We start from the raw sequence: 23,538 nt of genomic DNA, 5'->3' as shown, positions 1-23,538 counted from the left end.
TTTCCCATCGTTGCTGCGTGTACCTCGCTGGGGTTGGCCCTGGGCCCAGTCCTCAAATGGGATAAACGGTTAATTCCACTTGGTCGTTTTCTTCCCCACCAGATCAAGTCAGGTTATACTGTGCACTTAGTCATCCTCTGGGTAAATTTCCACAAGTGATGATTAGAAACACACTTTGAGTTGGAATCATGAAATGCACCATGTGAGCCAGCAAAGCCATGGGATGGCCGCAGGCGGAGCCCCAGAAGGCAGAGCTGGTAGAGCGATAGCTGTGCTGTTCATGGGTAGAGGAAGGGCGCAGGACTCCGCAAAGCCTGGGGGTCAGAGTCCTTGATCCTGCCTGGCCCCAGGCCTTCCCCATGTGTCCTCTTGGTCCTAACTTGCTGTTAAGCAACACACTGTTTCCACCCTGGTTACCCACTGTTTTCCTGGGGTCTGGCCTCCTCTCTGGGGTAGGTTTCGTGGTGGAAGAAGTAGGAAATCCTCAAAGGCATTAGCCCCATGAGTCCAGGACATAGTAGACGAGGCTTCGCTCTTTCCACGTGTCTGATCAAGGATAAATGTCGAATTTGTTTTCCGTAGTTTGTTCCTGTCATTCCAATGGAATATATCCTTGTGTCCTGCACAAAGGTCTAACATTGTGCAAGGATGGCGCAGCATCTCCTCCTAGGCTTTTGTGAACAGTGCCTGCGCCATTCTGCCTGACCGCATCGAAATGCCCTCTTGCTGGGGTGCCAGCCGCAGGTGCTTCTGACAGCAGAGAGTTCTCCATCCAGACTGAATTCCCCCATGCTGAGCACAGCCAGCCTGACCCCCATGCAGGGTGCACTCCTGGGAGCTGCCCTCCCCACACGCTGCGCAGGAATTGGCTGGTTCCTCAGGGATGGCCGTGAAGGCCCTTCCGCCACCTGCAGTGACTCCAATAGGGGCGGTAGGTCAGCCCCTCCAGATAGCTCTCAGCAGAATGCTACTTGCCCATCAAATCAAAATGCAAAATCTCATTCTGATTTTAAGATCTCATATGGGCCAGCATTCCAGTTATAATGGCTTTGAGACAAGTTATTTCAGTTTTTGGAAAAGCACTTTCCAAAATTATTTTATAGTTATTTTAATAAGACGCTCAACTCATCTAGGGTTGATGGGGAGTATGAGGAAGAGTGGATTTTACTTTCATTCTTTCTTGCTGTGACAGTTTCTCCACTCATTAGAAATCTGGAGAGAAAAAGAAGAAAATGGAAGGCCAGTCCATCTGGTTGCTTTGTTGATGTCTGATGACCGTGGTGGGTGGAGAAGGCAGCTGAGGCCGTGCTCTTGGCCTGCATGGTGTTTTTGGAATTTCTGAGAATACCTGTGCCCCCTGCTTGTCATCGTGTCCTAGAGACACTTTATTGCAGGGAAGCCTGTGTGTTCTCTCTCCCAGTCTTTTCCCTTATCATGGGCCAGCCATAATGCTTTAGCTCACAGCTCTGAGGTCTTCCAGGAACGGGCAGCTAGACTCTTGGTTGACTTATCTTCAAGTGACTCCTCAGGAAGGAATGTCCGCTGAGATGGCGATTCCGATTTCTGTTTAAAAAGCTTATCCTTAGTTGCTGAGAAATGAAAAAGAAAATAATCTCTGTTTTGGTTGGAGCCTCACAAAACTAAAATTGTGCATTCTCATGCTCCCTGGGCAGTGGCAATTAACTAACAAGCACTATTTAGGGAGCAGAGCAGAATTCTGCCAGTCCCCTGAAGAATACTGGTGTAGGGATCAAGGCACAAACAAAAGTGTGGCATGGTGGCGAGGCTTATTACATTGGAAGTAAGAAAACATGCAGCTCTGCCAGATGAAAAAGGAACAGTCATGAGGCAAAAGAACCCTCCTCAGAACTTGTTGCAGAATTTGGATCAAAGTCTTAGGTTGAGTTTGGAAGCCTAAATAGTGTATCAGGAAAGTGGAAACCAGAGTGGGGACAGTGGCAGCACAGCACTGTTGGATGTATCAGAGGTCAGGAGAGGTAAGAAGGCGGCCTAGGGTCACACGGGAACAGGGTGTGTCCCAGAACACGGGTAAGCTCCAGGTTGCTGCTACTCCAGTTGTGGTCCTTGGGCCAGCAGCCCAGCATCAGGTGTGAGCCTGTTAGACATGCAGAATCGTGGGTGCCACTCTAGACCAACCCAGTCAGTCAGCAACTGCATTTTCAAAAAATCTTCAGGTGAGTTATATGAATTACCCTGGGAAATTGGAGCAGAACTGTGAGAAAAACCATTTCCCTCTTCCAGCTTGCTGGTGTTCACTTGAGAAGCTGATTGGAGTCGACGGATCATTCTGTCTGTGAAGGGAATATCCCTCCTTTGCGGCTGCACCTGAAACATCCACTGTTGTGTTTCTTTCAGCCATATGAGCAGCGACAGCTTCCTGTGTGACTGCCAGCTGAAGTGGCTGCCCCCGTGGCTAATAGGCAGGATGCTTCAGGCCTTTGTGACAGCCACCTGTGCCCATCCAGAATCACTGAAGGGTCAGAGCATTTTCTCTGTGCCACCAGAGAGTTTCGTGTGTGGTAAGACTCTTTGTAACTTTTTTTTCTCCTTCATGAAGAGCAAAGAAGCCAGGAGGTACTCCTCATTATGGGGGTAATTCCTGTGATCAGAGTAAACCCCAGGCTGTGGTTACAGATCAGCTGCTGGATGCAATTTATTTCTCGCTGAAACCACACACAGTATTTACAGTAGAGTTGCCTCATTATGTGGTTCTTGGAGGACATGCATTTAATCAGAAGGGAATATAAGTTGGTTCAGTTACAAATCAGAATAATCAGTTACGGGAAGATAGTTCTGTTATTCAGAAGGGCTCTGGTGCCCAGGTTTAGCTGTGAATTTACTCAGTGTACAGGGCTGGGGTTTTAATGTGTGTTCTTTCCAACCCCAAGAATGAAAGGTTAAATACAGGAAGAATAAGTCTCAGGAGAACAGTTGCTGTAGTAAAAATAAGTCCTTGATGTTGACTTGTACCCTTGCTGTTTCTCCAAACCACTGAAATCTGCACTTGCAGCTTTACATTCTTTTTGCCTTCTGATTGCCGGAACGTAGCTCTTGGCATCTTTTTGATTCGGGGTCAGGATCCAAGTTTGGTTGCAGAGAACACGGAAAATGCTGAACAGCTGAAAACACACACGCAGGCTAGCTCAGACAGGAATGACAGCCTCATAGTCAGGAAGACATGGTCAAAGAATGAGATGAATTCTGAGTTTTCCTGGATTTTTGCTTTAAGCAGGAGCAAGAGTGGGACTCCCAGGCGTGACTGGAACTGCTGGGCAGGTTTGAGTCTCCCTTGCCTTTTGCACTCACTGGTCTCCCTTGAGCCTTGAGATCCCTGCTGTGAGGATCCTAACCAGGAGTTTACCCATCCATGTGGGGACCCCTGTGGGCCACTTCTCTGTCCTGCTTTCCGGCCACAGCAATAGCCAGTGTGCCTGCTGGAGGCAAGATGTGTGCGTCCTCCTTCCACGCATCCACCCCTACCTCCACCGTGGCCGCTTCTGAGAACAGGCCTGCTGAACTTCCTCTGGATGCAGACCAAGGGGATGTCTTAAACATACTGTGAGCAACACGGCAGCAGCTCTCCATCCTGAGCTTTTCATACTCTCTGTCTTATGGAGCCTTCTGTGTGGAATCTAATGTATGCACAGCTGCATTCACCAGGCACAGATGGCTGTATAATTTATTGTTCATCGTCCATTGTCATCAAGTCCTTGACCATTACATTTTTGTAGTTCTCCCTCAAATGAAGCTTTCTGCTGCTCCCTCCCCTTTCTTGCCATAGGGCAGGCTTTCCCTTTGGGTCAGCCAGGCAGGACTTCTGGTACACTCACCTAGCCCCCAGCCTGTGGCCCTGGCATATTCTAGATTCCAGGAGTTGTTTATTTGACATCTCTCCCAACCTCCACATTTTAGCTCAACCTTTTCCCCTCCAACAAACATTAGGTGTTAATGGGAATCATGAAAACACTTGGCAGAAGATAAGGTTTCAAGCTCTGTGGGCGTCTCCCACTCCTTTTTAAAAAACTGAAACATAATCACTTCACATCTACTAGGACAGCTAGAATAAAAAACTCAGATGATAACAAGTGTTGGTGAGGATATGGAGAAATCTGATCCCTCCTACATTGCTGGTGGGAGTGTAAACTGCCACTTTGGAAGACAGTCTCGGTAGTTCCTCAGTTCAACATACAGTTATGATGTGACCTGGCAGTTCCACTCTTGGGTGTATACCCAAGAGAAATGAATGTATATGTTCACACAGAAACCTCTATTTGAATGTTCATAGCAGCATTATTCATAATATCCAAAATATGGGGACAACCCAGGTATCAGTTGATGACTGGATAAACAGAAGGTGGTATAACCATACAATGGAATATTCATTAGGCTATAAAAGTGGTAGGTAGTCCTACAATGTGGATGAACTTTAACAATGTCATGCTAAGTGGAAGAAGTCAGCCACAAAATACTATTAGATTATATGATCCCATTAATAGAAATGTCCAGAATGCGGAAATCTCTGGAGGTAGAGATTAGGTTAATAGTAGTTTAAGGATGGGGAGGGGTGGAAAGAGAGGGGTAGTAGCTAAAACGTACAGCATTTCTTTTTGAGGTGATGAAAATGTTTTAAAATTGACTGTAGTGATTGATGGTTGCCCAGTGTAGATGAACTATTCTCAATTAAGCTGGTTTTACAAAGAAATATAATTTATATATCATAAAAATTTACCCCTTTAAAATGTATAAATTGATGGTTTTTCTAATAGTCACAACTTCTGTAACCATCACTATTATCTAATTTTAGAGCATTTTCATCACCCCTGAAAGGATCCCCATACCATTAGCAATCACTCCCTATTATTCTCTGCCCCCAGGCCCTTGATGGCACTAATCTCATTGTGTCTCTATCGTTTGCCTATTCTGGGCACTTAACATAGACAGAACCATATAATATATGGTCTCTTGTAACTGGCTTTTCTTAGCATAATTTGTAAGCATGCATCAGTACTGCATTCATGTTTTTAAGGGCCGAATAATATCTCATTATATGGGTTTACATTTTATCCATTTCTCAGATGATGGACATTAGATTGTGCCTACCTTTTGGCTATTATGAATAATGCTGCTATGAAAATTCATAGGTTTTGAATTTTGTGTGATTCAAAAGGTTTTGTGTGATTCTCTTGGGTACAGACCTAGGAATGGAATTGGTGAGTAATATGCTAACTCTATGTGTAACTTTTTTGAGGGGCTGCCAAACTGTTTTCCAAAGTGGCTTCATGATTTTACATGTCCATTAACAATGCAGAGACTTACAGTTTCTCCCCATTTTTGCCAGCACGTGTTTTTGGTTTGTTTGGTTGGTTTTTGAGACAGAGTTTTGCTCTTGTTGCCCAGGCCGGAGTGCAATGGCACAATCTCAGCTCACCAGAACCTCCACCTCCCCGGTTCAAGCGATTCTCTGGCCTCAGCCTCCCAAGTAGCTGGGATTACAGGCATGTGCCACCATGCCCAGCTAATTTTGTATTTTTAGTAGAGATGGGGTTTCTCCATGTTGGTCACACTGGTCTCAAACTCCTCCCACTCTCAGGTGATCCACGCACCTTGGCCTCCCAGAGTGCTGGGATTATAGGCGTGAGCCACTGTACCTGGCTGCCAGGATGTGTTATTAATGGTCTTTTTTTTATTTTGGCTATACTAGTGAATGTGGAGTCTCATGGTGGTTTTGATTTGCATTTCCCTAAGGCATGTTTTCACATGCTTATTGGATGTACATATATTTTTTTCTTTGGAAAAACAGCTATTTAAATGATCTGCCAGTGTTCACTTGTCTTTTCATTGTTTAGTTGTAAGAGTTCTTTATGTATTGTCGATACCGGACCTTCATAAGATACATGTTGTGCCAACATTTTCTCCCAGTCTGAGGGCTTTTATTTTCTTGATCGTTGAAATGCAGAAGTTTTGATTATTGATTTTTGAGACTGAGTCTCGCTCTGTCACTCAGGCTGGAGTGCAGTGGCGTGATCTTGGCTCACTGCAACCTCCACTTCCTGAGTTCAAGCAATTCTCCTGCTTTAGCCTCCCGAGTAGCTGGGATTACAGGGGTGCACCACCACATCTGGCTAATTTTTGTATTTTTAGTAGAGATAGGACTTCACCATGTTGGTCTGGCTGGTCTTGAACTCCTGACCTCAAGTGATCTGCCTGCCTCAGCCTCCCAAAGTGCTGGGATTACAGGTGTGAGCCACCATGCCTGGCATGGGCTTTTCTTTATGGGAAGTTTTTAACTTAATTCAGTCTTGTTACTTGTTAATGTCTATTCACAATGTCTATTTCCTCTTGAGCCAGTTTTGGTAGTTTGTGTCTGTCTAGGAATTTTTACCAGGTTATCTTACTGGTAAATAGAGTTGTTTATAGTATACCCTGTTTTATACTGTAAGGTTGGTAATAGTGTGTCTTCAACTTTCATTTCTGAGTTTAGAGATTTGAGCCTGCTTCTCCCACCCACGAGTCTATCTAAAGGTTTTTCAGTTTTTTTGATATTTTCAATGAACCTACTTTTGTTTTCAGTGCTTGTCTGTATTTTTCTATTTATTTTCATTTATTTCTGTTCTGATCTTTATTATTTCCTTCTTTCTGCTTGCATTGGGTACAGCTTGCTTATCCTTTTTTAAATTTTTAAAAGGTTAGATTATTAATTTGAGATCTTTAATACAGGTATCTACAGTTGTAAATGTATAAACACTGTTTCAGCTGCCACTTCCTAGTTTTTGTATATTTTTTATTTTATTCATCTCAAAGTATTTTCTTATTTCTCCTGTGATTTCTTCTTTGCCTTTTAGGAGTGCACTTTTTAACTTCCACAGATTAGTTTCCCATCTTTCTACCCAGTTAATTTTGAGTTTTATTCCATTGCCATCAGAGAAGATACTTTGTATGATTTTCATCATTTTAAATTTGAGACTTGGTTTGTGACCTTAAAAATTGTGGTCTATCCTGGATAATATTCCATGTGTACTTCAAAAGAGTGTTCATGCTGGTGTTAAGTGGAGTGTTCCATTGATATGTATTAGGTCTATTTGGGTTTTTTTGTTGGTTTGCTTGGGTTTTGAGATGGAGTCTCCCTCCATCACCCAGGCTGGAGTACGGTGATGTGAAAAGTCCTTAAAGTCCTGATTCGGCTCCATCTAACGTCTTTTTAGTTACAATCTATAAAAACCTTCAGAGGGCACCCATTTTTCTTCCATTAATAATGTAAAAAAGACTGCATTAATATGTTTAAATCCCCAGGACCTTCAGTTCTTTAGGGTTGTACTAAATGGCTGGTATTATCACTCAATAGAGTCTTGAACTTGACGGAGATTATGTTGAGAGAGAAAGTTTATAATTCCATTTTCCATGAACTTTTAAAAGTCTATTCCATGAACTTTTTGAAGTTTTGTCCATTGTTGAAAGTGGCGTATTGAAGTGTACAAACTATTACAGTTGCACTATTTCTTCCTTTAATCCTGTCGGATTTTGTGTTTTGTGGCCATCTGTTAGATATATATTTATAATTTTTATGTGTTTCTGATGCATTGACTTTTTTACATTATAAAATATTGTCTCTCTAGTAAAAACTCCTATCTTAAAGCCTATTTTGTCTGTTAGTAGTACGAGCATTTTAGTTCTCTTTTGGTGACTGCCAAACTGTGTCTCTTATAGGCAGCATATAGCTGGATCATGGTTTTTTAATCTATTATGGTAATCTTTGCCTTTTGATTACAATGTTTAATTCATTTTCTTTTAATGCAATTACTGATAAGGTAGTGTTTGCCCCTTAATTACTCTATGTATCCTGTCTTTTGGTTTCATTATTTTCCATGACTGACTAGTTGTTTTTTTTTTTGTTTTTGAACAGATATTTTCTGGTGTACTATTTTAATTCTGTTTTTAAAATACACACACACACACACACACACACACACACACACACACACTCTCTCTCTCTCTCTCTCTCTCATGTATTTTTTAGTTATTTTCTTAGTTTTGTCCATAGAAATTAACATCTTACAACAATGTAGTTCAAATAATGAAATTAACTTCAACAGTATGCAAAAATTATGTTCCTATTAAGATCCAGTTTTCCTGTTTTATTACTGTCATATGCATTATATTTTTCATTAAGCCCATCAACACAGCATTATAATTACTGCTTTATGTAGTTATTTTTTAAATCAGGAGAAGAGAGTTACAAAAATACACATATCCTGTGTTTTGTACTTACCTGTATAGTTACCTTTAATGGAATTTTTTATTTCTTGGTGTGGATTGGAATTGCTATCAGACGTTGTTTGATTTCAGCCATACTAAATAATCTTCTTTCTTGTAAGGGCATGTCTGGTAACAGTGAACTTGCTTAGTGTGTGTTTAAAATAAAAACATGGGAATGTTTTAACTTCCCCTTCATTTTTGAAGGATAGATTTTTTAAAAATATATAGACTTCATAGTTGCTCATCTCTCTTTTCAGTAATTTAAATGTCTTCTGCCTTCTGTTCTCTGTGGTTTCTGGGGAAAAATCAGCTGTTAATATTAGTGAAGATCCCTTGAATATGATGAGTTGCTCTGCTTTGGTGTTTTCAAGATGCTTTGTCTTTGGCACTTGACAGCTTGACTGTGATGCATCTGGGTGTGGATCTTTGAATTTACTCTACTTGGAGTTCACTGAGATTCTTGGTATGTGGGTGCACATTTTTCATCAAATTTGGGGCCATTGTTTTGCAAATAGTTTTTTCTGTTTTTCTTTCTTCTCCTCCTTGGATTCCCATGATTTGTATGTCGTTGTGCTTGATGCTGTCCCACAAGTCTCTGTGGTTCCGTTCATTTTTCCTTATTCTTTGTTTCTCAAACTGGATAATCTCAGTTGACTGTCTCAAGTTCCCTGCCCCTTCCTTCTGCCAGCTCATTCAGTTCTCCTGTCAAGCCCCTCTAGTGAATTTTTCATTTCAGTTATTATACAAGTTTCAAAATCTCTACTTGCTTCCTGTGTAAAACTTTTCTCTTTATTGATATAAAATGTTCTCACACTTTGCATTTTTTAAAACATGGTTTCCTTTAGGTGTTTGAACATACCTATAATCACCAGTTTAAAAAGTTTATTTAGTGAGTCTAAGTCTGGCTCCCTCAGAGACAGTTTCTATTGACCTGTTTTCCTGTTTGTTTCATCATATTTTGTTGAAAATGGGGCATTTAAAAGAAAATAATGTGGCAACTCTGGAAATTGGATATTTCCCTTCTCCTCCCCCAGGGTTTGCTTCTATTGCCATTTATTGTTACAGCTTGCCTAGTGACTTTTCCTGGACAAAGGTTGGAAAGTCTGTCCCCTTAAGTTCCTGCTTGTTTAACATAGTGGTCAGCTAATGGTTGGACCAAGTCCTTGTCCCCACAACCACTGTCTCCCATCCTTTACGCAGGGCCTGTGTGTTTCTGTTGGGGTGTGCCATCACTTCTTGTTTGTGCAGACAGTCATGCTCAGCCACAGGTGAGAAATGAGGACACCCCCTCAGGTCTTTCCTGGGTGTGCACAGGGCTCTGCCTGTGCACATGGCTTTCTAGATCTCCAGGAATGTATTGGACCTTTTCAAAGCCCACTATCGACTTCTCCCCATTTTCCTTTATAGTTTTTTGGCCAGCTGCTTGTTTGCTCCGTGAGTATTGTCCCCTCAGACAGCTGTGCTGTTGAACAGTGGCTGCTGATTGTTGTCATGTCCCCTGGGGCTAACTAGAGCTTCTCCCGCTGGGCAAACTGGATCAGGGCAGATCATTGCAAATCCTGTGAATGGGGCTCTGCAGGTTGCTGCCAGATAGGCTGCATAGTGTCAGTTCTGAGGACAGGGCTTTTGGGGAACCCATTCTGACCCTTCAGTGGTTGCTAGGCTGTGGGGTTTCAAGGCTACCATGGAGCTGGGAGAGAGGAATGAGGCTTAGGATTAGTTAAAACACAACTAAGCTCACATTTCTTACTGAGATATTTTCTTGAGTCAACATTCTATGGATTGTTGTAAGCCTCTGGTTTTCCGTAATTCTGAGAAAGTTGGTTTTGACCATTTTTGCAGGTGTTTTCATTGTGTTAATGGAGGTGCAGGGTTTTGGAGGTCCTTATTCTGACATTTTGGAAGTGTTTCACACCCCCTCCTTTTGGATTAAGGTGTGTGCACAAGGTCTCTGCACTCATGACTAGTCATACCTGACTCTGTTTTGTGTGAAAGTCAGCAGGCAGATCCAGTTGTCTGAAGGAAACTGCCAGCTGGCTGGTTTGAGAGTTGAGAACTGGTGGGTTAGTTTCTAATCAAGGAGTTTGATCATCAAGGTGATCAGTACTCATAGACTTAAAATTAGATGAGGCTCAGATGTCCATGGTGCAACTCTTACAGCATGTGTGGTGGGGCTGAGGATGCATAAGGACCTCAAGCTCTGGTTCCTGCCTGGTATCTGAGCCAGTGTTAGCATGAACAGCACCTGGTTCCTGTGTATACCCAGAACCTGGTGTCTTACAGTTGCTCCTTCTATTCCCAGATGACTTCCTGAAGCCACAGATCATCACCCAGCCAGAAACAACCATGGCTATGGTGGGTAAGGACATACGGTTCACGTGCTCAGCAGCCAGCAGCAGCAGCTCCCCCATGACCTTTGCCTGGAAAAAGGACAATGAAGTCCTGACCAATGCAGACATGGAGAACTTTGTCCACGTCCACGCACAGGATGGGGAAGTGATGGAGTACACAACCATCCTGCATCTCCGCCAGGTCACTTTTGGGCATGAGGGCCGCTACCAATGTGTCATCACCAACCACTTCGGCTCCACCTATTCACACAAGGCCAGGCTCACCGTGAATGGTATGGAAACACCATCTTTCTTTGTTGTAGTACCAGAATCTTATAGTTCACACTCCTGATTGTCCTTTCCATGTAGAGATGACTGAGACAGGACACACATAACTTCTCTGGGGCAGTATTAAATCATACTGCCCCAGAGCAAAGTTTGCAGATTTCAAGGGTTATTCTCAATGAGTTGTTTGTTTTTGATGACTTTTAAAAATCTAGTTACCGGCCAGGCACAGTAGCTCACACCTGTAATCCCAGCACTTTGGGAGGCTACGGTGGGCAAATTATGAGGTCAGGAGATTGAGACCATCCTGGCCAACATGATAAAACCCCATCTCTATTAAAAATAGCTGGTCTGTAATAAAAATTAGCTGGGTGTTGTGGCATGCACCTTTAGTCCCAGCTATTTGGGAGGCTGAGGCAGGAGAATCGCTTGAACCCAGAAGGCGGAGGTTGCAGTGAGCCAAGATTGCAGCATTGCACTCCAGCCTGGGTGTCAGAGTGAGACTGTCTCAAAAAAAAACTCCAGTAACTAGCTATGATGTTCAGTCAAATTGCAGAGCGCTAAGTCTTGTGTTTTTGTCCATTTCTTATCCTCTATAGTCCAGCATATCTGGTTTCGAAATTCCAAACATCCCCTTATCCTGGGAAAGCTGCTGTTCTTTGAGTAGATAGCACAGCCTTGGAGTCAGAGCCTAGCTGCTTGTCCAGACAGAGGCTGTGGAGTGCAAGGCTGGTATGAGCCCTGGCCTGACAGACATAGTGTTCTGGCAGTTGACAGGTTTTTACTTACGAAACAGCCTTGGAGCTGAGGGGTGGGGAATAGATAACGAGTAGTTTACTACTCCACCCCAGTAACCTCGTGGGGTTTTCCTGATTACTAACCCTCTAGTTAAAAAGAATTGGCTTGACAATCATCAGAATGCTAGATCTGCCGGGTTCTTTAAGCCCCCACAGACCACAGGGAAACACCTTTACCACACTGTGGTCAGGCTGTCTTGGCTTATTCCAAGTCCTTACTGATTCTGGAAGACTCAGGTAACTGTTAGACTCTCCCCCAAATTGACGTTGACATGACATGAGCTGTGGTGGTGCGTGACGTGGCTGGATGCCTTCTACTCGTGTCGGGACATCAATGTTCAGGCTGAGAAAGCTGAATGCTTCCTGCCTGGGTGTACAGCAGTGGGCGGGAACACCCATCCAAATGGATGAGCCATCCCATTGCTCTCCTAGGGTGTAGGCATGTCTGCCTTCCCTCTGTAATTCCACCTCCTAGCCTCTCTCCTGGTGGGTAATTAAGGCAGGCAAGCATCAGGCCCTATAGTGTGGAGGGGTTCCCCCTGCAACCCCCATCTAGACGTTGCCATGTAAGGTATAAGCCTTCACTTTGAAGGGACTGTAGCCAGCCTCAGGTATACAAGGCAAGGTTGATGGAAGTGCTCCAGCTGTGGTGGGAGAGGCTGGGGGTTCCCAATTCCCAGGTGGCAGGAGTGGTCCTGGGCAGACCCTAGGAGAAAGGGTGGTGAGGAAGTGAACTGGCATGGGGCACAGTGATGGGGAGGTGTTTGCCAGAAGACTTCCTGGCTTTGCATCTAGCTGTCCCATAACCCGAGCCTGTATGCGTATATTTTCCAGTGTTGCCGTCATTCACCAAAACGCCTCATGACATAACCATCCGGACCACCACCATGGCCCGCCTCGAATGTGCTGCCACAGGTCACCCGAACCCCCAGATTGCCTGGCAGAAGGATGGAGGCACGGATTTCCCTGCTGCCCGTGAGCGACGCATGCATGTCATGCCAGATGACGACGTGTTTTTTATCACTGATGTGAAAATCGATGACGCAGGGGTTTACAGCTGTACTGCCCAGAACTCAGCCGGCTCCATTTCAGCTAATGCCACCCTGACTGTCTTAGGTTCGGCCACTGCTCGTGTGTGTGTGTGTGTGTGTGTCATGGGCACCTAGAGCCAAGGTCCTCAAACTGCTTTGTGTGGCCAGGGGTGATACGTGTGGTGGGCCTTTCGGGGCTGCTTTTTAACATTTTTCTTGGTGGTTCTGTCATCTCTTCACTGGGTTTAGAAGAATTTGACTAGTTGGATGTGGATTGGTCAGAAGGATGGTTAGGGAATAGCAGGGGCTTTTGTGGGCAGAGATTAGTTTACTGCCCCTGTGGAAACCACCCCCAAAGTGGAGATGACTTAGTTGATGTGTTAAAAAGCCTGGCACTGTAAGATCTCAGATGCATCTCATGGATATGTTGGATTGTCTGTTGTCCCAAAGACAGGGCAGAGCCAGAGCACCCGAGGCCCTAAGCATGACTAAAAGTTCTCTGCTGCCCTCTTGCAGAAACCCCATCCTTGGCAGTGCCCTTGGAAGACCGTGTAGTATCTGTGGGAGAAACGGTAGCCCTCCAATGCAAAGCGACCGGGAACCCTCCACCCCGCATCACCTGGTTCAAGGGGGACCACCCCTTGAGCCTCACTGAGCGGCACCACTTGACCCCTGACAACCAGCTGCTTGTGGTTCAGAACGTGGTGGCAGAGGATGCGGGCCAGTATACCTGTGAGATGTCTAACACCCTGGGCACAGAGCGAGCTCACAGCCAGCTGAGCATCCTGCCTGCGGCTGGCTGCAGGAAGGATGGGACCACGGTGGGCATCTTCACCATCGCCGTGGTAAGCAGCATCGTTCTAACGTCGCTGGTTTGGGTGTGCATCATCTACCAGACGAGGAAGAAGAGTGAGGAGTACAGTGTCACCAACACAGGTCAGGCCCTGCTGGCGGAGCTGACTTCCAGGGAGGGGGGAACGGCAGTGATGCTGGGGAACTGGCTGGGGGTCCAGTGGCTTCTGAAAGAAGCACAGTGTGTTCAGAACTCCTGAAGCTTTAGTCCCACCGATTTCCATTTTGACTTTGAGGAACTTCATCTTTAACAGGAATGCTCCCAAATAGAAGTAACTGCCACACCCTGCAGTTTTCCCTCTCCTTGGTAACTGAGAGGCCGCCTGTGCACAGGTCCCGGTGCCACATCGTAGGTTGTAACTCCCAGCGTGGTGCTTCTGTGCGCCCGGGCTCCCTTCCCATCACTCATCTCCACCTCCTGTGGCATCTGCCTGCTGCGCTCCTCACACTGGGTGTACAGTAAAGCTGGGCAGGCGCTGGGAGGGCCTGCTGCATACATGAACTCCACACTCTCTCTCTTGCCCAGCCCTGACGGTCATCACTGGGAGGATCCCGCTTCTGAGCCTGACAATGAACATGTGTCTGCATTTCTTGTCACTGTGACCCTGGTGTTTCATTTGTTCTGTCTCCTTGCAGATGAAACCATCGTGCCACCAGATGTTCCAAGCTACCTCTCTTCTCAGGGGACCCTTTCTGACCGACAAGAAACCGTGGTCAGGACTGAGGGTGGCCATCAGGCCAATGGGCACATTGAGAGCAATGGTAAGGCCTCAGTGTGAAGCAGAGTTCTGCTGTGACTATGTCTCTGGGTGCCAAAGGTGGCCTCCAGCTCTTTGCAGGGCATGTACCTGGCATTAGATGGGGCACACTTGCACTGGAAAGCTGTGTGACTAATGTCTGCTATTTTGGACCCAGCCTTCATGAGTTCTGCAAGGTTTTAAAGCCCTCCAGGCAGTCACTGTATTGAGCTGAGCATCTCCCCGGCAGGGTAAGGTAGGATTGCCTGGAGTAGCAGCTACAAAGGGCACTACAGGGCTCCCACCCAACCCATTCCTTACATGGAGAATGTGCCCAGATCTGCTCTGTGTTCCAGTCTCATACTAGAAAGCTGTCACCAGGATGAGATATTTCCAATGGTGGAGGGCTTCTGAGCACTCACCTGAGACACAGAGCAGGCATCCCTAAACTACAAGCCCGCGGGCCGCATGCGGCCCTCTGAGGCCATTTATCCAGCCCCCCACCGCACTTCAGGAAGGGGCACCTCTTTCATTGGTGGTCAGTGAGAGGAGCACAGTATGTGGCGGCCCTCCAGCGGTCTGAGGGACAGTGAACTGGCCCCCTGTGTAAAAAGTTTGGGGACGCCTGCTGTAGAGGCTCACCCTGTAGAGAGCTGTCCACTTCACAGGCCGGCCGCCCTGCTGGGAAGCCATATTAGAAAACGTGCTGGCCGGGCGCGGTGGCTCAAGCCTGTAATCCCAGCACTTTGGGAGGCCGAGGCAGGTGGATCACGAGGTCGAGAGATCGAGACCATCCTGGTCAACATGGTGAAACCCCGTCTCTACTAAAAATACAAAAAAATTAGCTGGGCGTGGTGGCGCGTGCCTGTAATCCCAGCTACTCAGGAGGCTGAGGCAGGAGAATTGCTTGAACCCAGGAGGCGGAGGTTGCGGTGAGCCGAGATCACGCCATTGCACTCCAGCCTGGGTAACAAGAGTGAAACTCCGTCTCAAAAAAAAAAAAAAAAAGATGCTGCTTGCTAGACCAATAGCCCACCACTTTAGAGAACGTTTTAAAAAATGTCTGTTCTAGCGGCCTTGGCCATTCCTTTCATAAGACTTCCTGTGAAAGACTGATTGTGTTGGAATCCATCACAGGTGTCTGTCCAAGAGATCCAAGCCACTTTGCAGAAGCCGATGCTCACAGTGTTGCCTGCAGGCAGCCAAAGCTCTGTGTTGGTTATCACAAAGAGCCGTGGAAAGCGACAGAGAAAGCCGACGGAACACCTGGGCCACATCAGATGGGTATGAGATGCTTCCCATGTGCAGTCTTCCTTTCTGAAATGGAAATTTGGACTGACCTAGTCACTACATGAAAGGGGGAGACAAATTATTAGTCTACAGCTGTCTCCAAATCTGGTATTCAGTGTATAAATGCAAAGCTTGGGCCTGGTTCTCTTTTAATTCCAGAATAGTTTCTCCTACATCAATCTGTGGCATGCTAAGCCTGAACATGGATTTTCTAGATCCATGAGCAACTTATTTAATGAGCAACCTAAATAAGGGGCAAAGCACAAACCAAATAAGGGGCAAAGCACCTTTGCACCAGGCCTGTAATTTCTAATTGCTGAATAGACCCAACACTGCATGGTACTACCTAAGGCAAATGGCTTTTTTCCCCCAAGTAGTAAGACTACATTGTCGGAGTATAAAAAACCCCTGTTCGTGAGCAGCTCGGTGTTTGCCCAGTCCTTTTCTGAGGACATAGTTGGGAGAGGGAAGAAGCATGAATGGTGTTTGCAGTCAGGGTTCTTACCTTGCACGGTGGAGCTGAGCAGCCTGTTCTCTGTGCCGGATGAAGAGTGGCTCTAACCCTTCTTTGGTGCTGTCCTTCAGAACATGGTGGCTGGGTTGTATGCAGTGACTGCAACACTGAGGTGGACTGTCACTCCAGGGAACAAGCCTTCCACCCCCAGCCTGTGTCCAGAGACAGCGTGCAGCCAGGTGCGCCGCATGGCTCGGAGGCAGGTGGGAGTGACCGAGAGCATTCTCCACACCACCAGTGCAGCGGGACTGCTGCTGGGTCCTGCCCTGAGTGCCAGGGGTCGCTCTACCCCAGTAACCACGATAGAATGCTGACGGCTGTGAAGAAAAAGCCAGTGGCATCTCTAGATGGGAAAGGTAACTTTTTACTGTCTGTCTTCTGAGGAGCCACTAACCGGTGGGTGGGGAGCTGCTGCACCAGTCAGGTGGGGGTCTGACGGGTCCTTTCTTTCCTTGTAGGGGATTCTTCCTGGACTTTAGCAAGGTTGTATGACCCGGACTCAGAGCTACAGCCTGCATCTTCGTTATCTTCAAGCAATCCAGAGCACACGGAAGCCCAGCACTTGCTTGTTTCCAATGGCCACCTCCCCAAAGCATGTGACTCCAGTCCCGAGTCCACACCACTGACAGGACAGCTCCCTGGCAAACAGAGGGTGCCCCTGCTGTTGGCACCAAAAAGCTAGGTTTTGTCTACCTCAGCTCTTGTCACGCCAATCTCTACAGGACAGAGGTAGGAGAGGCGGTGAGGAAGCCTGGGTTCAGGCATCACTGACGTGGATATAGTTGTAACTGCCATGTGGAGTATCCGTCAGTCACAGGACTTGCATCTGAAGCACAGAAATGCAAGAGGGTATTTGTGTACAAAAGGCAGAAAAAGTATTTGATACCATTGTACATAAGAGTTTTCAGAGATTTCATATATATCTTTTACAGAGGCTATTTTAATCTTTAGTGCATGGTTAACAGGAAAAAAAATTATACAATTTTGACAATATTATTTTTCATATCAGGTTGCTGTTTAATTTTGGAGGGGGGAGGGGAAATAGTTCTGGTGCCTTAACGCATGGCTGGAATTTATAAAGGCTACAACCACATTTGTTCCCAGGAGTTTTTGGGGTGGGGTGGGGAAGGATGGAAGGGCTTGGATTTGTATTGCACTTCATATACAGACCCCTAGGCTGCTGCTCGGTTGGCTTCCACACTCCACGTGCGCTGGAAGGAGCTTCAGGTGAGCACTGCTTGTATGTAGGTGCCTCTGTCACGGGCCTCCCTGGAGAGCCACGGGAGCAGGTGCCGTCCACACTGCAGTGCCTGGCTTTTCCTTTTCAGTGCTGTCCGTCTGTCAGGAGTAGAATGAGGGCTGTTAATCCACGTGGTCAGAACAGTTACATACTGCCCTTCCTCCTCCTCTGAAGCTTATTTTATGATAAAAGCAAATGTGGCCTTCTCAGTATCATTCGATTGCTATTTGAGACTTTTAGTTAAGGTAAAGGCTGCTGGTGTTGGTACCTGTGGATTTTTCTGTAGTGATGTTTTCGTTCTGCCAATATAATTAGTATTACATTGGCCTTGGGGGATGAAAAGGAGGAAGTTCTTACTTTTCAGGGCTACCTTATTTCTACTGAGGCTCCAGAACAGGGCTGTCCGTGTGCCTTTCCCTCGCACAGATGAAACTGAGCTGGGACTGGAAAAGACTTCACCCTTGACCTGGGTTCTGGGTGTATTTGCACTTTTGAGACCTGTAGCTAACCATCTTGTGAGTGCCAATGTGTAATTTAGTAAAAATTACATAGAAACAAACAAGGTCCTTAAAATGTGCCTTTGGCCAAAAGCTGAAGGGAGTTACTGAGAAAATAGTTAAGTGTCAATTTTACTGTCAGGTGTCATCACTGTTCAAAAGGTAAGCACATTTAGAATTTTGTTCTGGACAGTTAACTGACTAATCTTACTTCCACAAAATATGTGAATTTGCTGCTTCTGAGAGGCAATGTGAAAGAGGAAGTATTACTTTTATGTACAAAGTTATTTATTTATAGAAATTTTGGTACAGTGTACATTGAAAACCATGTAAAATATTGAAGTGTCTAACAAATGGCATTGAAGTGTCTTTAATAAAGGTTCATTTATAAATGTCAATATAGTTGGTGGTCCTTCTTTTACAAACACAGCCACTCTGCCTTTAATTATCTTTCCCAAAGAAAGAAAGAATATTGGCTCCAGGGCAGACAACACTGCTAGATTCCTGAGATCCTGGTCTGAATTCTTCTACACCTGGAGCTTGTTAGTCAAGCTATAAAATCCCAAAGTGTGGTGACCTTCCTATTTCATCCTGCCTATTTCTAGCAACGCTGTTTTCAAAGCGGCCCAGGCCCTCCTTTCAGCCTGACATGGAGAATACCGGGAATGGCTTACCGGCCGTGCCCTCCTGCGTGAAGCCAGCTGGGCGCACCTAGTCACTTGAGCTGAAACTGCTTTCTCTCACACATCACAGGGGCGCTGGACACGTCTCTGTAAAACAATACAATTGTGTTTTTATAGGTGAAATCTGAGGGTAATTAAAACCAGCAGCCTCATTACCCAGAAAGAATGCTTGCTATGCACCTGTAGTTCATTCTTGTTCAACAAAGCTTCCACACCAGGAATTACCTAGGGGGAGAAACACCCACATACACAACTTCTTCCCCAAGTGTCCTTTGAAAATTGTAACCGTCTTGCCTTCTGCTGAATCCACCATCAGGTGGCAGGAAATGAAAGATCGGATAGAAATCAAATGAAAGCTCTGAAAGGCCTGGCCTTAGCATTACCAAACTTATTTATTAAGAGGTTCTGAGGAAACTGTTCACAGTACCGCCAGGGACCACATTTTCTTCTCCTTCTGGCACAGAGGCCGCTGACTTTATACTAGCCAGACTATACCACGGATGGCACAATCTCGATGCCAGCATCTTGACAGAACTGTTCGTTGGCAGTGGGGCCTGTAGCTCAGACAGCTGCTCAGCGGAAGGAGGGTTTACACTGCAGGCCCCTCTCTTGACAGAAGAGGACGTGAGGCTGTCTCTGCTTCAAGGACTCTTCCTGCCAACTTCCGACAGCAAGCTGTGCGTCTGGTCATAAGCCCCCAGAAAGATGAAACCTCCCAGACTGATGGCTGCCATTCGAGGGAAGACACCTGCAAATAATCTAGGGGAAAAAAACAGGATTATTAATGTTGTATTTTAAAAAGGTTAAATTCCTATACCCACAGCTTGCTCATTAAACCACACATGGTACTTAACGTACATTTTTTTTCCTTTCAGAGTGGCACTAAATTACATCCCCAATTAGGCTTGAAGTGTGAGCCCAGCTGTTTGTTGGCCAAGGTGGCTAACTACCCAACAGCGGACTTGTGAGCACTCCCAAATAAGGCAACTTATTTAGAAAGTTCTAAAACTTTCATGCCATTTCTCCCTTTGAGAGATGATGAAATTAACTTTTTTTAAAAAGGCATCAAAGAGCTGAAACCTAGGTAAGGCCTGGAAGGCACTTCCCAGCCCAGATCTCCAAAGTGGTCTCCAAGGGATCGCTCACTGAAGAGCTTTTTGGGCAATGCAGCCGCTCCACCAACTCAGTTGCATTTTGTCCTTTGAGACCCCAAAACATGATGTCACAACGAGTCACACCTTCATGGATCCCCTGTGTTCCTTTTCTGTTTAAAGGCAAATGGGCTGTCGCTGTGGCTGTGACTGCCTGCACCTGCACAGTCTAAGACCACTCACCAGCCAAGGTGCAGTGTAGAATAATCAGAAACACAAAGTAAAACTACAATGGCACAAGAATATAAAGTGGGGGTTCATTCGTTAAAACTGCCCCCCCATACCTACTCATAGATATTTGTTCAAAGACCTACACTGTGGCACTGCTGATGTATACGTAAGTTATGGCACAGTATAAACGCAGTGGATGATTATGTAGCTGATAAAGATGAGGAAACCCACAGATGCCAACATTAAAAAATTACAAAACAAATTGGGCTTAAAAAACCAAGTCCAAGGACTATATGTATGATTCCATGTCTAAAAGGCATGCGAGGGATGTGTCCTAAACTGAATGACTGTTGTCTAGGGATTATGGGACACATTCCTGGCCCATGTTTCCATAACCTTTGGACCTTTTTACCAAGAGTAAAGGCATAATACCTCACAGATATTTCAAGTTTGGTCCCAGGCCACCATAATAAATTGAATATTGCAATAAAGCAAGCCATACTATTTTTTTTGTTTCCCAGGCCACAGAAGTTATGTTTATACTATACTGTGGGTCTGTTAAGTATGCAATAGCATTATGTCTAAAATCTGTACATACTTTACTTTTAAAATGCTTTGTTGCAAAAAAAAAAAAAAAAAAAAAAAACTAATGAGCATGAACCTGCAGTCAATTGTAATCTTTACGGGTAGACGGTCTTGCTTTGAATGATGGCTGATGACTGACCAGGGTGGTGGCTGCTGAAGGTTGGAGTGACTGTGACAATATCTAAAAATAATAATTGTTGCATTGATGGACTCTTCTTTCCATCAAAGATTTCTCTGTAGCACACAATATATTTTGCCTACAGTAGAACCTCTTTCAAAATTGAAGTCAGTTGTCTCAAACTCTGCCACTGTTTTCTCAACTAAATTGATGAAATATTTTAAATCCTTTGTCATTTACAACAGTGTTTACCATGTCTTTACCAGGAGTCGATTCATCTCAACAGATCGCTTTCTTTGCTCATCCATTCAAGTTTCATCATGAGACTGTAGCGATTCAGTCACATCTTCAGGCTTCACTTCTAACTAGAGTGTCTTGCTATTTCCACTACACCTACAGTTATGTACTTCCCTCCACTGAAGTCTTGAACCCCTTGAAGTCAGCCATGAGGATTGAAATCAATTTCTTCCAACGTCCTAGCACTGTCAATATTTTGACCTCCTCCTATGAAGCCACTAATGTTCTTACTGGTATCTAGAATGGTGAAGCCTTTCTAGAAGGCTTCCAGTTTACTTTGCCCACATCCAGCAAAAGAATCACTATTGGTGCAGCCGAAGCCTTATTAAATCTATTTCTTAAATAATAAAACCTGAAAGTTAAAACTACTCCTTGATCCATAAGCTAAGGAATGGATGTTGTGTTAGCAGGCATGAAGACAACATTCATCTCCATCAGACCTCCTGGGTGGCCAGGTACATTGTCAATGAGCAGTCATTTTAAAAGGAATCTTTTCCTCTGAGCACTAGGTCCCAGCAATGGGCTTAAATGTTCAGGAAACCATGCTGAAAACAGATGTGCTATCATCCAAGCTTTGTTCCATTTGTAGAGCAGAGGCAGAGTAGATTCACCAGTACTGTTAAAGGCTCTAGGATTTTCCAATAGTCAATGAACATTGGCTTCAACTTAAACATACCAGCTGCATTATCCTCTAAACAAGAGTCGGCCAGTCCTTTGAAGCTTTGAGGCCAGGCCTTGGTATCTCCTCTCTAGCTAATAAAGTCCTAGATGGCATTTTCTTCTAATGGAAGGCTATTTCGTCTGCATTGAAAATCTGCTTTTAGTGTTACCGCCTTCGTTGGTGATCTTAGCTAGATCTCCTGGATAACTTGCTGCAGCCTCTCCATCAGCCCTTGCCACTTCACCTTGCATTTCTGTGTTACAGAGATGACTTCTTTCCTTAAACTTCATGAATCAACCTCTGCTAGCTTCAGACTTGTGCGGCTTCCTCACCTCTCTTCAGCCTTCATGAAAGAGAGGTGGTAGGGCCTTGCTCTGGATTAGACTTTGGCCTAAAGGGATGTTGTGGCTGGTCTGATCTTCTATCCTGAACACTCGAACTTTCCTCATATTTGCAATGAGGCTGTTATACTTTCTTATCATTTGTGTACTCGCTGGATAGCACTTTTCATTTCCTTCAAGAACCTTTCCTTTGCATTTACAACTTGGCTGTCAGAAGAGGCCTAGATTCTGGCTGATCTCAGCTTTCCACATGCCTTCCTCACTAAATTTAATCATTTCCAGATTTTCATTTGTTAATTTTTTTTTTTTTTTTTTTTTTTTTTTTTGAGACAGGCTCTTGCTCTGTTACCCAGGCTGGTGTACAGTGGCACGATCGTGACCCACAGCAACCTCTGCCTGCTGAGCTCAGGTGATCCTCCCACCTCAATCAACTTCCCAAGTCGCTGAGACTAAAGGCACATACCACCAGGGCTAAAAATTAGCCCTACTAATTTTTGTATTTTTTGTAGAGACAGGGTTTGCCCTGTGACTTAGGCTGGTCTCGAACTCTTGGGCTCAGGCCATCTGTTGCCTTGGCCTCCCAAAATGCTGGGATTACAGGTCTAGGCCACCATGCCCGGCCCTCACTTTTTATTTAAAATGAGAAAGGGGTGATTCTTTCTTTCACTCGAACATTTAGAGGCCACTGGAGGATTATTAACTGGCCTAACTGCAATACTGTGTCTCACAGAAGAGGGGCCTGAGGAAAGGGAAAGAGACAAAGAATGGCCGGTTGGAGGCACAGCCTGAACCTACCACACTTGTCAATTAGGGTTGCCCTCTTTGATGGCCGCAGTGTGTGATGCCCCAAAACAATTGTAGTAGCATTAAAGATGGCTGATCACAGAGCACCACAGCAGATAGAATGAAAATATTTGAAAGGTGAGAATTACCAAAATGTGACACAGACAGAAAGTGATCACATGCTGCTGGAAAAGGGCTCTGAAAGACTCACTCAACCAGGGTTGCCACAAACCTTCAATTTGGAAATAATGCACTATCAGAAGTGCAATTAAGCAAGGGATGCCTCTAATACTTTTGTGAGCAGCAGGAGTTATAAAGGCCAAATCAGTGTATATGCTAGTGAAAAGGTTTCTGGGCAGGTCTATGGAAGAAAACTGCAAATGGTCAAGTTATGCCTGCAGTAGCTGTGCATCCTTTAAGATATGGGAAAAGCCCCCGTGACAAGCAGCTGGTGGCCTGGAAGGGAAATGTGGCAGGAAGACGGTCCCTGCGGGCTGCTCCCAGCACCTGACTGAGTCCTTTCTCCCAAGACCTTTGCGTTGTTGGGGGAGGCGGAGCAGCCTCGCTCTGCAGCACTCAGCACTTGTAAGGAAAATGGGAGGTTAAGAAGAGTTCTGTGGGGCCTTCTGTAGTTAGCTAACGAAGGATTTAAATCATTAAAATACTGCACGTAAGATTAAGGACCCCTTTTACTTGTCTAAAAATAACCATGAAAATCGTATTGAAAACTAAACTATACTTGTTTAAAAAAAAAAAAAAAAAGCTCAGCATCATGCAAATTATTTTTGCACAGGGTGCGTGGTGAGGACAGAAATTCATACATTACCACTATGTCCTTCTGGCCTGAGAAACAGAAGAGCCTTCCGGCTCCTACCCTAAGAAGGAAAGGGTGCTAGACCGG

The 23,538-nt window shown here is 45.1% G+C and overlaps 2 protein-coding genes across 7 annotated transcripts in view; one reads left to right on the top strand and one right to left on the bottom strand.

The window, feature by feature from the left end:
* Positions 1-18,245, top strand: part of LRIG1 (leucine rich repeats and immunoglobulin like domains 1) — a 123,401-nt gene extending 105,156 nt beyond the window's left edge. For both annotated transcript variants that reach the window (XM_003940204.4, XM_074404520.1), the window contains 8 exons: positions 2,377-2,540; positions 10,577-10,897; positions 12,521-12,802; positions 13,234-13,653; positions 14,206-14,331; positions 15,444-15,590; positions 16,182-16,466; positions 16,569-18,245. In XM_003940204.4, the coding sequence (XP_003940253.3) occupies positions 2,377-2,540; positions 10,577-10,897; positions 12,521-12,802; positions 13,234-13,653; positions 14,206-14,331; positions 15,444-15,590; positions 16,182-16,466; positions 16,569-16,792 (1,969 nt within the window). In that variant the 3' untranslated portion in view covers positions 16,793-18,245. The remainder of the gene's footprint in view (positions 1-2,376; positions 2,541-10,576; positions 10,898-12,520; positions 12,803-13,233; positions 13,654-14,205; positions 14,332-15,443; positions 15,591-16,181; positions 16,467-16,568) is intronic.
* SLC25A26 (solute carrier family 25 member 26) overlaps positions 7,960-23,538 on the bottom strand; it is a 176,091-nt gene continuing 160,512 nt past the window's right edge. For 2 of the 5 annotated variants that reach the window (XM_003940207.3, XM_010350908.3), the window contains 2 exons: positions 18,522-19,289; positions 7,960-17,448 (listed from right to left, as the gene is read on the bottom strand). In XM_003940207.3, coding sequence (XP_003940256.1) covers positions 19,172-19,289 — 118 coding nt within the window. In that variant the 3' untranslated portion in view covers positions 7,960-17,448; positions 18,522-19,171. The remainder of the gene's footprint in view (positions 17,449-18,521; positions 19,290-23,538) is intronic. The other 3 variants (XM_074404521.1, XM_074404523.1, XM_074404522.1) reach the window with 3 other exon arrangements.

This window comes from Saimiri boliviensis, chromosome 8 (assembly GCF_048565385.1).
Source record: "Saimiri boliviensis isolate mSaiBol1 chromosome 8, mSaiBol1.pri, whole genome shotgun sequence".
NCBI classification, from domain to species: Eukaryota; Metazoa; Chordata; class Mammalia; order Primates; family Cebidae; genus Saimiri; species Saimiri boliviensis.
Note: the sequence above shows the minus strand (reverse complement) of the source record. Positions and strands in the feature narration are given on the sequence as shown.